Here is a 17,621-nt window from a genome sequence, read left to right on the forward strand (position 1 = left end):
ACCTGAAGATTTTTCCAAAGAGGACATACAGATGGCCAAAAGACACAGGAAAAAATGGTCAACATCACTCATCATCAGGGAGATACAAATCAAAACCACAATAAGGTAATACCTCACACCCATGAGAATGGCTAAAATCAAAAACACAAGAAACAACAAATGTTGGTGAGGATGTGGAGAGAAAGGAACCCTTGTGCACTATCAGTGCGAATGGAAGCTGGTACAGACACTGTGGAAAATAGTATGGAGGTTCCTCAAAAAGTTAAAAATAGAACTACCCTATGATCCAGCAATTGCACTACTGGGGGTTTACCTAAAAAATACAAAACACTAATTCATAGGGATACATGCACCCCCATGTTTACTGCAGCATTATTTACAATAGCCAAGTTATGGAAGCAGCCCAGGTGTCCGTCCATAAATGAGGGGAAGAGGTTGGGGGATGGGTGAAATAGGGGATGGGGATTAAGGAGAGCACCTGTAATGATCACTGGAGGATGTATGGAAGTGTTGAATCACTATGTTGAACACCGGAAAGTAATATAACATTGTATAAAAAAAAAAGTCTGAAAAAAAATAAATACATGACCTATATTTTTAAAATGCGATAGGTCTTGTCTATATTCAACTTACTTCATATTTCTTTTCTTTGTGTTCATGAGCCACTTTCTCAGTAAAAGTTGCTTGAGGTATCAAAGTAGGTTTCTGTGGAGCTGAATTCATATGCTTAAACCACTCATTAAAGGTTTCATTGGCTTCCTAAGATGTAAAATAAAATAGAAAAATACAAAACAAACACAAGTTTTCCATATGTTCTACACAGCTTTTAAAATTTGCTTCTTAGAAGTAATTTTGCAACATCAAAAAACAGAAGTGTTCAGTATTTATTTTTTGCACACAAAAAAAATCATTGTGAATAAATATTTTGTCAAGCGGTAAACACCAGCAAGGTACATGTATATTGTGTTTTCTGGAACCTAGTCCTATCTCAAGCACTCCGGTCATATATGTATCTTGACACTTACCACTCTCTGATGTACGCATGTTTACTTGTCTGTCTTATGACTAGCCTATTAGCTTCTAGAAGGCAAGGATAGACTGCTATCCACAGATGTCCCCTAGAACCTAGCCTGATGTAATTACTTCATTATTTGTTGAATGAATTTTAAATGAGTATATTGTTAATTTTAGGTATAACAAATTCATATTATCTTGCCTTTTTCAGTTACTGCCCTCCCCCACCAAAAAATATTTAAGTTGATACAGGCATTCAAAGAATCTTAAAACTAAGTTTCAGACATCACATACTCTCTACAATGTGAGAAGTTCTTGGTCGGTTAGCATTAATTAGAAGCTTATGCTGATGAAGGCCAGACCACAATTTCAATGCTCCTGTGGATCAGTCAGTACCACAGTCACAAGGGAGATAAGATAAAAAGTCAGCCACCACTTCTGGAAAAACAGTTCAAAGTCTGAGAGTGATTCAGAAATACCATCATGAAGATAGACACATTTGTGATTTTCTTTATAAGCTCACCAAATAAGCTCTAATGCACAAATGTTCTCTGATAGCATTATCATCTTCAGCGGGAAGTGGACTTTCCATTCCTTGTTCCTCCCACTGATTATAGATTTCTGCTATAGAGTCCTGAGGAATTTTCACAAACACTTCTTTTGCAGCTTCATGCTTTTTTGAGGCTGTGAAAAAGATACACAATTTTTCAACATATGTGAAGTGCTGTATGGTGCTTTCTAAAGGAGTCAAATTAATTGGTTTGCAACTTTTACAGTCAGCTGTAAGCATCTCGAGTCCCAAAGTACTTCTGCTAAAGGTTTGGGTGATTCTTTCTACTTAATGGTCAAGCTTTTTCCTTATTTCAATGTGTCAAGTCACAAAAGGATTCACTTAATGCAGTTGCTTTTACCAACTTTTGTATCTTAAGGCAATTACATTTTTCAAAAGCCTTGAGATTATATGAAAAACTGATTAGGACAATGATAATGTTAAATGTTTTGTTTCATAATACTAGGCTTAATATAGAAAAATGGCTGTTTTGTCATCTGCCCTCCCCTCCCCCGTTGGAAGGATTAGAAAAACAAAAAAAACCACAACAAAACAAAATTTAAGAATATATAGATTTGAACAAAAACTTGAAAAAAGAATATTAAAATCAAGCATACCCAAGAATTTTCTCATTATCGCATTGCCTTGTTTTAGTGCTTCTGCCCTCTGGGCTGGGTCAAATACCAACCAGTCAATTACGTCAATTTTTAAACGGTCCTCCTATTCATTTAATTGGAAAAAAGAAACATCAATTGTGCTTTTTTCTAATATATTCTGCAAATTAGTAGAATTAACTTACATCTGCACTTCTAGTAAACATGATTTTCCCTCAAGTTATACAAAATTATGAAAGAATCTAGCTTTCCTTAGTTTCACTTCTCACACTTAATAACTCTCTATTAAATTACAAAAAAGGGACGCCTGGGTGGCTCAGTCGATTAAGCGTCTGCCTTCGGCTCAGGTCATGATCTCAGGGTCCTGGGATCGAGCCCCGCACTGGGCTCCTTGCTCAGCAGGGAGCCTGCTTCTCCCTTTGCCTGCCACTCCCCCTGCTTGTGCACTCTCTCTCTGACAAATAAATAAAATCTTAAAAAAAAAAAAAAACCCTGGGAAAAAAATTACAAAAAAACCTTCCTGGAGTGTGAATCTGGAATTAAATATTCTATGTCCCACCAACTTAACTAGGTGATTCCTTAACTGCTACTCTAAAATGTTTTTCTTCCTGAAAACAGGATAAGTAAACTACTTAAGAGTTAGTGATTGATCAAGTATCTAGAATAATCCAATGAGCAAATATCCAATGCTCACTTTTTTTCTGTTAAAGAAGCTTCCTTTTAACACAATACTACTGCAAATAATTTAAATCCCTTATATAAGACCTTAAGTCTGCTTGCTGCCAATTTCTAAAATTTAAAACGTTTTGGCTGACAAAGAAAAATTCTTAAAAAAAAGAAAGGAGCCAGAGTATGTTAAGGTGGAAGTTCACCAAAGAGCCACGTGAGGGATTATTAGGAGTTACGCACACATCTCTCCTGCCCCTCATGTTACCTCAGTAGTGCTGGTATCTAGGGCTGGGGCCACGTCATGATGACTGAATTCACCATTATCTTTCTTCCGGATATTCTCGACTACAGTCTTTGTTATAGCTGCAATATCCAAATCTAAGGAATTTTTTTTTAAGAGACAAAAACAAGAATTAATCGTTCACACTAATATTCTCTAAACAGTCACAATGATTTAGTAAATTGGAATAAAAATTCTTTAAAAATATAACATGTAAAGTATGAAAGACATTATAAAATTATAAAAGAAAATGCTGTAACAGGGATATTTTACACATGAGTTACAGTTTATTTTATTCCTAAAACAGAATTTCATCAAAAATTTCATTCTTTTTCTTTCAAAAGAAGATTTAAAACTAGAAAGATAAATGTTACTAATGCGAAATGATAACTTGCCTGTGAAGCCCAACAAAAAGTTCTCAACCATTTTTACCTGCTTCTTTAGCCAGCTCCAGGCAATGGTGGCGCTGCTCAAATTCTGTAACACCTTCCAAAAATAATGCATACTGGGCAACAGCTAGGTCTTGAGGCAAATGACAGGTATAAAATGCTATGAGATTTGTATGCTTCTCATTTATTAAAAGCTAAAAAACAGAAAAAGATCAAAGTATGTCAATAATAATAACAACAGGTTCTGGGATCAGAAGTGCTTTTTAAAAAATTCACTTCAAAATTTCAAACATGATATGGGAGATTCATATAGATGTGGATTTGTGCCACTGAACAGAATGATTTTAAATTCCAAATAAAATATACTTATGATTGGGGTGCCTGGGTGGCTCAGATGGTTAAGCGTCTGCTTTCACGAAGCTCAGGTCATGATCTCAGGGTCCTGGGATCGAGTCCCACATTGGGCTCCTTGCTTGGCAAGGAGCCTGCGTCTCCCTCTGCCTGCCACTTCCCCTGCTTGTACTCTCCCTCTCTCTCTCTGGCAAATAAATAAATAAAATCTTTAAAAATATATATATACTTATGATAATTAAAAGATCTCTTACAGATTCTGATGACTTTCCTGCCGCTGAGCATTAAAACATTACCATTCTGATTTTTGTTTCCACCAAAACAGTAAAAAAAAAAAAAAAAAAAAATTGTGGATTCTTAAAATTTACCTGTATATATGTCTTTAAAACTTCAATGGAAACTTCTTCCTTCATAGAAAAAAAAGATATAATTCAATTATAAACACAATTGCTTATGTGTACCAACAATGTATCTTTATAATAAAAATTCTGCTATTATGATTTAATGATTTTAATATTTACCATGGAGCAATGACTACATGCTAGGCTAAGTACTTAGCAAAGCTTATGTGCTGCCCAATTTAACCTTCCATAACTCTTTGTGGGTGATTACTATCATTGTTCACAATTTATACAAGAAGAAACTAAGAGTTTCTAAACTAAGGCACTTCGGAGGTTTTATTTACCCAGAATTATATACTAGAAGCTGCTGAGTAAGGATGTGAACCCAGGATTCTTACTCCAAAGCCTAAGCTTTCAACTACTGTATCATTCTGCCTTCTACATGTACTGCCAAAATGTTACCATCATTTAGGAAAAAGAAACAACAACAAAAAAAAGAAAACAAAGGTTTGAAAAAGTAGTTTGGTTCAGTTACCTTTGCTGGTTGATTCAGGCCTGGGTACCAATGAGGATAAAGTTATGAATTTATCAAAAACCACACAGGGGCGCCTGTGTGGCTCAGTCCGGTTGAGCATCTGACTTTAACTCCCGTCATAATCTCAGGGTGCTGGGATCCAGCCTTAGGTCGGGCTCCCCGCTCAGCGGGGAGTCGGCTTGTCCCTGTCCCTCCCCCTTGCTCGTTTACCCGTGCTAATAAAATGTTTAAAAAAAATTACTTAAAACACACACACACACACACACACACACACACAGAGGTATTCTGCGTCCATAGACTAGAGCCCTAAAGGGTCACCCACAGTGAATTATCATTGAGTGACCATACAAGACCATATAGAAGACTTCTATGCCAGGGTGCTTGGGTGGCTCAGTCGGTTAAGGGTCTGCCTTCAGCTCAGGTCATGATCCCAGGTCATGAGCAGGGAGCCTGCTTGTTCCTCTCCCTTGACCCCTCCCCCCACTTATGCTCGCTCTCTCTCAAATAAAATCTTAGAGAAAAAAAGAAAAAAGAAAAAAGACTTCTGTACCCTTACCACCATTTCTAGAAAATAACAACAAAAAAGTAGCATGTTTTTCTGATGAGAGGCATATAGCATCACCCCTGCGAAGGACAGTAAATTGTTCTTTTTTATTTACTTTGATCTGTAGTCCCAGAGTGTGGAAAAACAAAATGAGGTGAGTCATGAAGCGGAGAAGGTGTCCAGGTAGATTGTTTCTGCTTTTGGAAAGCCATTTGTTAAATTCATTCATCAAACCTACAAGTCATCAAAGCAAAAATTCAATAATAGGGATAAAAACCAAAAGAACAGAAATAAACATTACTAAGGATATTCACTGTATTCCTATAGTACTATGAAATCACTACCTCATTGTTAATAACCCCCACATAAAACAGACCCAGGATTAAATTCAAACTCTATCATCTAACAATTAATAGTTACATTCAAATAGGCTGATATAAAGATAAAAAGATGTGGTGAGTCATGCACTGTTTTGATAACTTTTTACAAAACTGCCATAAGAAAACAAAGAACTCACAGAAAGTAAAACAAAAGTATAGTATCTTACCATCAATGTCTCCCAGGATAAGGAATTTTTGAACTATATGATAATGTTCTTGATTCTCTTCCAAAACTCTCTGAAAAAATTTTTACATTTTCCATAAATCTGCCAGTGGTCATTCTATAGTATGTATTCATTAGTAAACTAAAATGTCAACTTCTGAAACAACATACATAAAGGAAAAGTTGCATATCAAGGGTCTTAAGAGATCAAAACAAATGTGAGGAAGAGAATGCCTTTGGAATATACTCCAGCTGAACAATCCTTGAAAGCAGAGAACTGTGATAAAACAATTTAATCTCTGTGAATATTTTCATGGTGAGCCAAAAAAGAAGGGCACATGTAACCTAAGCAAAACAAACTATAAGATTTCTTCAAAAACGAACAGCAGTTCTTGAAAGTATTCCTTGTGTATTCTCTTCTGCACACGGCACCAAGCATAACAGAAACCACCAAAATAGTGATTAGACAGAGTAGAAAAAACTACAAGTGAACTGCTGTTGCACTGTTTGGAAGCAAATAGTTTATTTCTTTTTTGTCAAATATATTTTAATTTTTATTTCATTATCTAAATTTTGTTTCAGCATTCATTCTTGTTTACATTCAGATCTTTGCTCCATCTGGAACTGATTTTAAAATGTGGCGTGAGGAAGGGATTTAGCTCTGTTTTCCTCCAGATACAAAGTCAATCATGTCCATACCATGTGTGTAAATAAACCATCTCTCTTCCTTTGAAATGAAAGATTGCCTCTGTCATCTATGGAGTGCTAATACATATTTGGATCTAACAATGACGTCTGTATTTCACTGATCTATTCATTCCTGTGCTAACTGCATATTGTTTTGTTGTATACTTATACTGTTTTATTATTGAGTAAGTCAAGTACTTCATAATATTATTCCTTTCCAGGGGCGCCTGGGTGGCTCAGTTGGTTGAGCGACTGCCTTCGGCTCGGGTCATGATCCTGGAGTCCCGGGATCGAGTCCCACATCGGGCTCCCTGCTTGGCGGGGAGTCTGCTTCTCCCTCTCCTGCTCCCCCCTCTTGTGCTCTCTCTCTCTCACTCTCTCAAATAAATAAATAAAATCTTTTAAAAAAAAATATTATTCCTTTCCAAATTTTCTTGCCATTCTCACTTATTCTTCTACTTGTAAAATTTTCTGTTCAGAAATAATCCCCCAAAGTATTAGGTTTCTATGTTAATTTTGGAATGGCTAATATTTACATCAAATCCTCTCATCCAGGAACATGTACATCTATTGACTCATGTCTTCCAGTAAGATTCTATAGTTTCTTTATGAAAGTCCTCAAACCCCTAGTTAATTTTATCCTATATATCTTATAGTTTGGGTCAGTAATTTAAAGGGACTTTTTTGGGGGGGAGGACTAAATCCTTTTCTAATTAGCTGTGGAAAGTACAGACAGGCTATGATTTTTTGGGTAGCTTTGTCTTGAATTTAGGTACTTAAAAAACTCTCAATTCTTATTAATTCTTTTATCAATCCCAGTAACTGATTGAATCTTGAGTTTCTAGATTTACACTTTTATCATAAGTAAATATTCCCCCCTTTCTAATATTTGTATCTATTCCTTTACTTGTTTTATTTTCAATTACCTGGAATCTCCAAAATAACAGACTGGTAATAAACACTTGATAGAAGAAGCATTAATTTCTTTACTATACAAAGAGGTCATATATAGTATTAAGGAAAAGATAAAACTCAACAGAAAAATAGGTAAAAGATCTGAACAGGAAATTCACAAATGGTCAATAAACACAGGAAAACTTGCTAGCCTTATGAATAAACAGGGAAATATAAGCAGTACAGTGAGTTCCTACATCCCACCTAATCTGATGGATTAGCAAAAAATTCAAAGTGTGATATTTGGGACTCATGAGAATGCAAGGAAATGGCCACATTAATAAATTACTTATGGGAGTATGAATTAAATGCTACAACCAGGTAATAAACTTAATATACAGCTACCCTTTAACTCAGCAACTCTGCTTTTAGGACACTTATCCTAAAATAGAGGACTAGTAGATAAGCATATATGTATATAAGAATGTTCACTGCAGTGCTAGAAACAACCTAAACACCATCAAAAGAGGAATGATTAAAAAGAATAAGTCAGGGGGCACCTGGGTGGCTCAGTCGGTTAAGCGACTGCCTTCGGCTCAGGTCATGATCCTGGAGTCCCGGGATCGAGTCCCGCATCGGGCTCCCTGCTCGGCGGGGAACCTGCTTCTCCCTCTGACCCTCCCCCCTCTCATGAGATTTCTCTCTCTCTCATTCTGTCTCAAATAAATAAATAAAATCTTAAAAAAAAAAAAAAAAAAGAACAAGTCAGGTTACATTAAAATCTATATCCACTAACTTGGAGAAAGTATCATTAAATGAAAAAAAAAAAAACAAAAAACCCCCAAAACCAAAAACCAAACAACTGGGGTGCGTGGGTGGCTCAGTCAGTTAAGCATCCGGATTCTTGATTTCAGCTCAGGTCATGATCTCAAGATCATGAAATTGAGCCCTGTGTCCAACTCCATGCTGGGGCTCTGTGCTGGGCATGGAGGCTGCTTAAGATTCTCTCTCTCCCTTTGCCCCTTCCCCCTCATGCAATCTCTCTCTCTCTCAAAAAAGCAAATAAATAAAAACAAAACACCCCCCCACCCCCGGCCAAGTTGTAGAGTAATGTATGTAGTATGATGCAAAAAACAACAACAAAAATCAAAATCCTATTTTGGAATATCTACATTATTTACACATATTTCTAAGAGTATGGAGAAGGATATAAAAGACTACATAGCTATATATTTTATCATCTCTGGGGAATGAGAATAACCATAAAGTGGTTAGGAGGGAGTTATTATATAGGTTTTATTTATATCTTTGGATTATTTTGTTATATACTTCAGTTATTTAAAATTATTTAGGAGAATATTACCTAAAAATATTATTTTAAGATCTAGGAAAAGTCCTTGTTAATTTTCCATTAATATTTCTCTTTTCAGAAAGGGATAAATTAGCTTACATGCATACCCTTATTTTTAGATGAAACCAATGCTGAACAAAAGAGACAGAAATGATGTACCATTTAAATATGCAATTAAGTCTCTTCCTTTTAAAGAATGTCTCTCATTTAGGGGCACCTGGGTGGCTCAGTCGTTAAGCGTCTGCCTTTGGCTCAGGTCATGATCCCAGGGTCCTGGGATCGAGCCCCGCATCAGGCTCCCTGCTCAGTGGGAAGCCTGCTTCTCCCTCTCCCACTCCCTCTGCTTGTGTTCCCTCTCTTGCTGTCTCTCTCTGTCAAATAAATGAATAAAATCTTTAAAAAATAAAAATAAAAAAATAAAGAATGTCTCTCATTTAGGGGTGCCTGGGTGGCTCAGTCAGTTAAGCGTCTGCCTTCAGCTTAGGTCATGATCTCGGGATCCTGGGATCAACCTCCATGTCAGGCTCCGTGGTTAGTGGGGAGTCTGCTTCTCCCTCTCCCTCTGCCTTTCCCCGCCACCCCGCTTGTGCTCTCAAATAAATAAATAAAATCTTCAAAAAAAAAAAGAATGTCTCTCATTTAGGTAAGAGGTAAGAAAATATAACAAAGTTTCATATTTTTTTTTACCTTTCAGATACATGGCACAACAGCATAATGTTGTTTCCTATTCTAGTTACCCAAAACGTTCCTACTAATATTTACCTTTTTATCAGTAGCTTGAAGTTCTTCAAATACCTTTTCTAAGGTCCAACTTTAAAAAGAAAACAGGAAACGGATAAAACAGTATTAATAATATGAACAAGGGCTACAAAATAAAACTTCACAGAGCATACTGCAAATCATCAGGACAAAAAAACAAAACAACAAACTCACTTTGCTTCCAAATATTCCCTAGGGAGTTCTTCAGTTTCATCCAGATTCACTACTGACGTCCGGATCTCCTGTTCTACCAAACTGTCAACCATCACCCGAAAGTAGGCCCACACTGTGTCTTCCCAGGTGTCGCAGACAGGAAGGAGCTTTTTCCCCCATGCCAAACCAGAAACACATACACAGTCAACAATGGGGGCAGGGGGGACGGGGAAGCAGTTACTTCCATTGATATGGACTATAAAGTCATTTTAATGACATAAAACATAGTGGATTGTAAAATACCATACGAAATAGCTTTTTACCCCCACCCACACCACATCTTCTAAAAAGTTTGAACTATTAATAGATTTTTTCCATACTCAGTTCACAATAGCATCAATTTTCCATGTTGATGTAAGATGGTGTATCAACTAATTATTACAATATCCTTCAAATAGCTATAAAATGCAGGGGGTGGTGGGGTTTGCAAGAAGTGCACACACACACACACACACGCGCAAGACAATCCCAACAGTCACTGTACCTTAGTGGTGCTTCTGTAAAAACCTATGAGCACTATGAGTCATCAATAAATGTGTGTTGTAAAAAAAATATGCGAATGTATTGTAATTAAATTTACAACTCTTAGAAATTAAAGTCTGATTCCATGTATTAAAACATCATTTGGTGTATGGCATACGTGAAATTAAGCAGCTCAAGTCACTATTCTATTTCATGATTATGCTGTCACTGCCACTCTTAGAAAGTAGCTTAAGCTTATAAAATTTATTACATGATTATTAGAATATGTATCTGATTTTGTCCCATAGGAAAAAGGAAGAATTAAAATAGATTACATACCTGTTTGAGATTCCCACTTAAAGCTGCATAAATTGCCCTCTCGTATCTATTAAAAAGTTCCTGAAATACAATGAATATAAATTTGAAATAGTTTTCTTAGTATGTCAATTTTTTTCATAATCTGGAATTTTACAATGTCTTCTAAACTGAACTTATTTATTCACTTGATAGTTTCTAAACTTTGGTTAAAGATCTAGTGGCGCAACAAGAAGGACTCCTTGGTTTGCTGATACAGTTAGTGCTGAAATCTTCAGGAAAAATCAACCATCTAAATTTCCAATACAGGACGAAAGAGCCAACTCTAACGATGCTCTGATTACTTATCATAGTCAAATTTTATTCCAGATAGAAGTGGTGTAGGTGTTTTCCTCTAGGAAGTTCCTAAATACCTAACACTACTTGATACTTATCTAAAAACATCAAAACAAGGCACCTGGGACCTGTCCTGCATCAGTCTGCATTTAATTCCTAAGCAGGACTAATTATATTCAACAAATTAGTTCATTTTACTATCAGATTCTATTGATGGCATTTCCTGTTTTCTTATCATCTAAACAAGACTTCAGAGACTTTCACTATATACCTGAGTCCTCCTCTGCCTTTGCTTCCAATCACCCGCTAGACCACTCTTGCTCCCTTCCTTTCCACCATCAATATTATCCTAGGACAGGACCTTAATACTTCGTGTCTGAATAATTCCGACAGGCTCCTAACTAGTTTCTCAGCCTTCAGTCCATTCCATTTTTAAGCCTATTTTTCACTGTCATGCTGATCTTCTTAAAGCACTGTTGCCATGTGCCCTCGAGGTTTTGATGGTTCACTACTATATAGGATATACTCCTTCTTTAGAGCAACACTTGAGGACCACCAACGCCTGATCTTATCTTTTTCAATCATCCTTTCCATTAGTTCTGTTACAACCTTTGCTTTAAAAATATGAATTTGTTCCAGTGCAACTGATCTATCAGGGAACAACTTAAACATAATGCAAATTTCTCATAATGCACAATTTCATCTACAAGAAATACTAGGTGAATGCAGAAAACCACACCTAGCTGAATGGAGCCAGTTATAAATACACAAAACTAACACACTTCAAACATCTACCTGCTACCTCACTTCATTAGGTGTATTATAAGCTACCTCCATCCATATCAAGTGTTACAATTTTCATTTTAATTTCAGCTAAACTCCTTCTACACCTCATAGCTGCAATCCCTGACACTCAATTCCATAAGTAAATTTCAGTGCTTTTTCAAGGTAAGGTGCTACATTTATTGAAGCGTTTGTGTACTTCCTGTTTCACAGTGTTTTGTTAAGTTTTTATCTTTTGATGTATCACCGATGGTTTTTTAGTACTGTGCTCACAAGTCTATTTTCCCGAAAAGACCTGTGGGTTTTCTGCACAATTCTGCATGCTGTTGTGATTTTTTTAGGAATGCACAGGTCATGTGGCGTCATAACAGAACTGACTCTATTTCCTTTCGTGAGCTTTCTGCTCCAACCTGAGAGAACTACCACCTTGCCTTAGGTTTTCCAACTTACACATCCTACCAAGAATTCCTTCCTCTTCTTTTCACACCCAACAACTCAAATCCCAGTAATTTTTCAAACTGCGATTCAATTCTTTCTCCTAGGAAGCCCCTGCTTATTCTCTGAATTCATTTGGTACCTCCTTTGTATTTTTGCCTTTTATCAGTGTTTAATTCTTAGTATCTGAATAATTCTTTTTTTTTTAATTTTTTATTTTTTTATTCTTATGTTAATCCCCATACATTACATCATTAGTTTTAGATGAAGTGTTCCATGATTCATTGTTTGTGCATAACACCCAGTGCTCCATGCAGAATGTGCCCTCCTCAATACCCATCACCAGGCTAACCCATCCTCCCACCCCCCTCCCCTCTAGAACCCTGTTTGTTTTTCAGAGTCCATCGTCTCTCATGGTTCGTCTACCCCTCCGATTTCCCCCGCTTCATTCTTCCCCTCCTGCTACCTTCTTCTTCTTTTTTTTTTCTTAACATATATTGCATTATTTGTTTCAGAGGTACAGATCTGAGATTCAACAGTCTTGCACAATTCACAGCGCTTACCAGAGCACATACCCTCCCCAGTGTCTATCACCCAGTCACCCCATCCTTCCCACCCCAGTATCTGAATAATTCTGATGGTAGCTAAGCCTGCCCACCCCTATTCTTCAATTTGATCAGAAGTTTTTTGAAAACAGGGGCGCCTGCCTGGCTCAGTCAGTAGAGCATGCAACTCAATCTCAGGGTTCTGAGTTCGAGCCCCACACTGGGTGTGGAGCCTACTTAAAAAAAAGTTTTTTGAGAACAAACTTGAATCTTCTAGCACTCTAAATGTTTCACAGCACCATCAGCAGGCTTGCAATTAGAGTAAAAATCAGTATCAGTAAAGATTTTCTTGTATCTTACATCTTCCGCCATTCTCCAACAACTTATTTTCCAAATGATTCTATATGGATTCCCTTCTACAGGTTCTAATTCTGTTCCTATAAAACAGTAAAAGAAATAAAAATTTATAGTTTAAAATAGAGAACTCCTTATTTCAACAATTTCTAAAAACAAAAGCTATGCTTCATAAAGACTGGCATTTAGTGCTAAATATATCCCTAATTCTCAGAATCAAATCTACTAAAATACCTCCATTCACATTAGGGTCATGATAGAGTTTCCAGCCTTCAAGTGTTGCAGCTCTCCATGCCTGACCACAACGTTTACAGAGTCGTTGTGCCTTTAGAAACAAAAAAGAGCAGTCAGTTATGTAACCAGTGCGGTACTGGAAAAGTACTTGTGCTTTATAGAAAAGTATAAGCAGGGGCACCTGGGTGGCTCAGTTGGTTAAGCATCTGCCTTTGGCTCAGGTTATGATCCCAAAGTCCTAGGATCGAGCCCCACATTAGGCTCCTTGCTCAGCTGGGAGCCCGCTTCTCTCCCTCTCCCCCTCCCCTCCACTTGTGCTCTCTCTAATAAATAAATAAAATCTTAAAAAAAAAAGGAAAAGCAATATATGTCAGGATTAGATCATTTAAAGCACGATGTTGCAAAGGACAATGTAGACAACTTTGCCACCAGCATGCATGTCTTTTCTGTGGTCTCTGCCTTTCTTTCTTTCCCTAATAATCCCTTTGCTCTTTGATTTTGGGCTTACGAATTGGCTCCCATGGTGCCCACAAGCATTTAATTCTGCTAGAGACAAATGCGGCTAAAGAGGTCGAGGACCCCTGATTCACACGAAAGTATCATGCAAACACTGTTAGTCTCTACAATGACAAGGCGCTAGTGCTCACTCGGCCCGCTGATATTTATGTTAACTGTGACCAAACAGATGAGCTTCGACTAATCAGTGAAATAGATACGTAACCTCTTTTAGGAACTGTCTCTCCCCCATTTAGTTCATATGGTTTGGGTAAGATCCTATGATCCCACCTCTGAACTCTAAGATTAGGGATGTGACCTAGTAAGAATCACTCCTAGGGCTCTTGCTGGAGATAGTGAGAAGGAGACACACTCCTGCTGGAATTGCTAGCTGGCAGGATGTAAGCCTGGGCTGCTGGGCCATCACTGACATGAGGAGTGGCTTCTTGAGAATGAAGCCACAGAGAGAGGGACAGAGCCAAGAGCCTGGGAAAGAGATGGTATCCTAGGGACATCCTTTGAATCCCTGGATCCCACTTAAAACCAGATATAACCCTCTATACTTCCCTGTTCCATAAACCAATCAATTCCTCCCTTGTAAATAACCTGGGTTGGGTTTCTATCACTTGAACCTAGAGAACCCAATTAATATGACCAGTTAAAGAATATCCTACCCCAAACATCATTCTAGATTTGTTGCTATTAAAAATTATAAATGTAGTAACATGGAAAAATGTTTTGATATGCTATCTAAAAAAGGATAAAAACTGTATATAGAATCTTGAAAACATTTTTCTAATCAAAATAAATCAGATACAAAAGAACAAATATTGCATGATTCCACTCACATGAAATAGCTAGAATAGGAAATTCATACAGACAGAGAGTAGATTAGAGGTTGCCAGGGGCTGAGGGAAGGGAGAAATGGGGAGTTATTACATAAGGGTTACAGAGTTTCTGTTTGGGTTGCTGAAAAGGCTTTTGGAAACATAGTGATGGTTTCACAAAATTGTAAATGCAATTAGTGGCACTGAAATGTACACCAAAAATGGTTAAAATGACAAAATGTGTTATATATATTTTACCACAGTGGAAAAAAAATGCATAATGCGATGTATCAAAACTAGTGACTTGTATATTTTAAATACAAGATAAAGGATGAATTATATGGTATGTGAATTATATCTCAATAAAGTTGTTAAAAAAAACCTCAATGTATTATACTATGATTATGATGATGTTCAAAAGAGGTACAAAAGAAAGGTCTTATCAAAAGATAATAAACACAAGTGCCGGCGAGGATGTGGAGAAAAGGGAACCCTTGCGTACTGCTGATGGGAATGCAAACTGGTGCAGCCAGTGTGGAAAACAGTAAGGAGGTTCCTTAAAAAATTTAAAATAGGAAAACCATATGATCCAATAATTCCACTTCTGGGTATTTATCTGAAGAAAACAAAAACACTAACTTGAAAATATATATACACCCCATGTTCACTGCAGCATTATTTACAACAGCCAAGATACAGAAACAACCTAAGTGTTCACTGACAGATAAATGGATAAAAAGATGTGGTACATAGATATACAATGCCATCTGCACCAACACGGATGGACCTGGAGGACATTATGCTAAGTGAAATAAGTCAGACTAGGAAAAATATCATGTGGCCTCTCTTATTACATTTGGAATTAAAAAGGTAAACAACAAAAGCAGCTCATAAATACAGAGAACAGTGGTTGCCAGAGGTGGGGGTTGGGAGAAATGGATGAAGGGGGCCAAAAGGTAAAAGGAAAAAAGAAAAAGAAAAAAAATCTTGTTCTCTTGGGCGCCTGGGTGGCTCAGATGGTTGAGCGTCTGCCTTCGGCTCAGGTCATGGTCCTGGGGTCCTGGGATCGAGTATTGCATCAGGCTCCCTGCTCCTTGGGAGCATGCTTCTCCCTCTGCCTCTCTCTCTGTCTCTCATGAATAAATAAATAAAATCTTTAAAAAAAAAAAAAAAATCTTGTTCTCTTGTCAAGTCTTTCTGAGGCTCTAATACTTAGTTTCTTCATATGTAAGGTGAAAATGTTAATAATAATGAGAGTTCTCATTTATTGAATATTTACTATGAGCCAGACACTGTGCTAGGTACTTCACATGAATTACCTCACTTGATCCTCATACTGACCCAACGAGAGAGGTGTTAATTATGTGCCTGTTTCATAGATGAGAAAACTGGTGCCCAAAGGTGATTAGCTTACTCATGGACACACAGTGAGTGGTAGCGCCAGACTGACCGCACTGTAATAGAATAGGCACTGAACTGGGATCAGAGCCTTGCATTCCAGCCTTGATTATTTCACTAATCCTGTGACCTTGGAAGTCACCCAAGCTCTCTGGGTTTCAGGGTTGTATTATTATTTGCTTGTAAATGGAAACGATGGAAAATATGGACTTTATTGAAGTCCTTGCTATCTCTAAGAAAAAAAAAAAAGGCAGAAAAAAAAAGAGTGCTGTAAGTAAATAATAATAATAAAAAACCCCACTATCTGTAGTTATGTAAAGGTAGTGAGATCTTGAGAATTTTTGTTTTTCAAGCCTTCAGTAAGTGATATTTTTGTTTTCTGTTTTTTAAAATACATCCTTATTTGCCACTGTTATTTCCCACATCACCAGGCAGAGGGGCTGGAACTTAAATATTTTCTGAATAAAATAAGTATGTAATAACCACTTCTTTTCTTAATTAAAAAATAAGAATGATGCTTAATAATTCAAGACTTACTACCATAGGAAATTACAATAGTTTGAACTAACATATATCTACCTAAAGAACATCACCAAGAAGACTGCAAAACAGGTGCAAGCTCCCAGGTATCAGACTGTCTCACCTCAAGAGTCAGACAAGCCATCCAGTAAGCTAATTAGATACCTCACATTCTATACATAAGATTTTAACTATCACAAAAGAGATTTCTAAAAGTAAGGTTAAAAGGAAGAAGTCTGAGGGCCATTCAAGGGTAAATAGTGTCACCTAGAAAAGCAATCAGGGTCAGATACATTCTTAACTCTTAAAAATCAGAACTAAAGGACGCCTGGGTGGCTCAGTCGGTTGAGCGTCTGCCTTCGGCTCAGGTCATGATTCCAGGGTGCTGGGATCGAGTCCCACATCGGGCTCCCTGCTTGGCTGGGAGCCTGCTTCTCCCTCTGCCTGCCGCTCCCCCTGCTTGTGTTCTCTATCTCTCTGTGTGTCAAATAAATAAATAAAATCTTAAAAAAAAAAAATCAGAACTAAAAATAATGGGGTTATGCCTAGGGTATGAGGTACAACACAGGGAGGCAAAATTTGACTTTTTAAAAAGAATTTTCTATTAGAGTTGCACAAACAAGAATGCACTGCCTTCTGAAAATGTTCAAACAGAAGGGAGATCCAGAAATACTGTGGAAGAGATTACTGCATCGAGGAGACATACTAGGTGTCACAAAGATCCCTTATAACTTAAAGAGTCTATGACTTTGAAGGGGCACTGGGGTGGCTCAGTCATTAAGCATCTGCCTTCGGCTCAGGTCATGATCCCAGGGTCCTGGGATCGAGCCCCACATCGGGCTCCCTGCTCCGCAGGAAGCCTGCTTCTCCCTCTCCCACTCCCCCTGCTTGTGTTCCCTCTCTCGCTGTGTCTCTCTCTGTCAAATAAATAAAATCTTTAAAAAAAAAAAAAAAAGAGTCTATGACTTTGAAACTGAAGAAGCAGGGATATATGACTTACCTCTTCTGTCATTCCAGCACGGATTAAAGTGAAAAGATACTTGAGTAATCGGACTTCATCTTCTCTATCCAGATCATCAAGGGGCATTTTTTGTCTAATGGGAGCATCTGGGTCCTACGCCCCCCCCCCAAAAATCAACGATAAATTCTTTGCACATTTTAAACATCACCAAGAGATGATAAAT

General features: G+C 37.4%; 1 protein-coding gene across 2 annotated transcripts in view; it reads right to left on the reverse strand.

Moving 5' to 3' along the window:
• The window catches only part of NUP107 (nucleoporin 107), a 49,391-nt gene that overhangs the window by 8,746 nt on the left and 23,024 nt on the right, over nucleotides 1–17,621 (reverse strand). For both annotated transcript variants that reach the window (XM_021678609.1, XM_021678610.2), the window contains exons 12-25: nucleotides 17,438–17,551; nucleotides 13,199–13,289; nucleotides 12,971–13,047; nucleotides 10,536–10,595; nucleotides 9,696–9,841; nucleotides 9,525–9,573; nucleotides 5,835–5,904; nucleotides 5,403–5,521; nucleotides 4,236–4,274; nucleotides 3,560–3,710; nucleotides 3,113–3,225; nucleotides 2,182–2,284; nucleotides 1,538–1,698; nucleotides 634–759 (exon numbers count right to left, since the gene is read on the reverse strand). In XM_021678609.1, coding sequence (XP_021534284.1) covers nucleotides 634–759; nucleotides 1,538–1,698; nucleotides 2,182–2,284; nucleotides 3,113–3,225; nucleotides 3,560–3,710; nucleotides 4,236–4,274; nucleotides 5,403–5,521; nucleotides 5,835–5,904; nucleotides 9,525–9,573; nucleotides 9,696–9,841; nucleotides 10,536–10,595; nucleotides 12,971–13,047; nucleotides 13,199–13,289; nucleotides 17,438–17,551 — 1,419 coding nt within the window. The remainder of the gene's footprint in view (nucleotides 1–633; nucleotides 760–1,537; nucleotides 1,699–2,181; nucleotides 2,285–3,112; nucleotides 3,226–3,559; nucleotides 3,711–4,235; nucleotides 4,275–5,402; nucleotides 5,522–5,834; nucleotides 5,905–9,524; nucleotides 9,574–9,695; nucleotides 9,842–10,535; nucleotides 10,596–12,970; nucleotides 13,048–13,198; nucleotides 13,290–17,437; nucleotides 17,552–17,621) is intronic.

The sequence above is a fragment of the Neomonachus schauinslandi genome, chromosome 5 (assembly GCF_002201575.2).
Source record: "Neomonachus schauinslandi chromosome 5, ASM220157v2, whole genome shotgun sequence".
Classification (NCBI taxonomy): domain Eukaryota; kingdom Metazoa; phylum Chordata; class Mammalia; order Carnivora; family Phocidae; genus Neomonachus; species Neomonachus schauinslandi.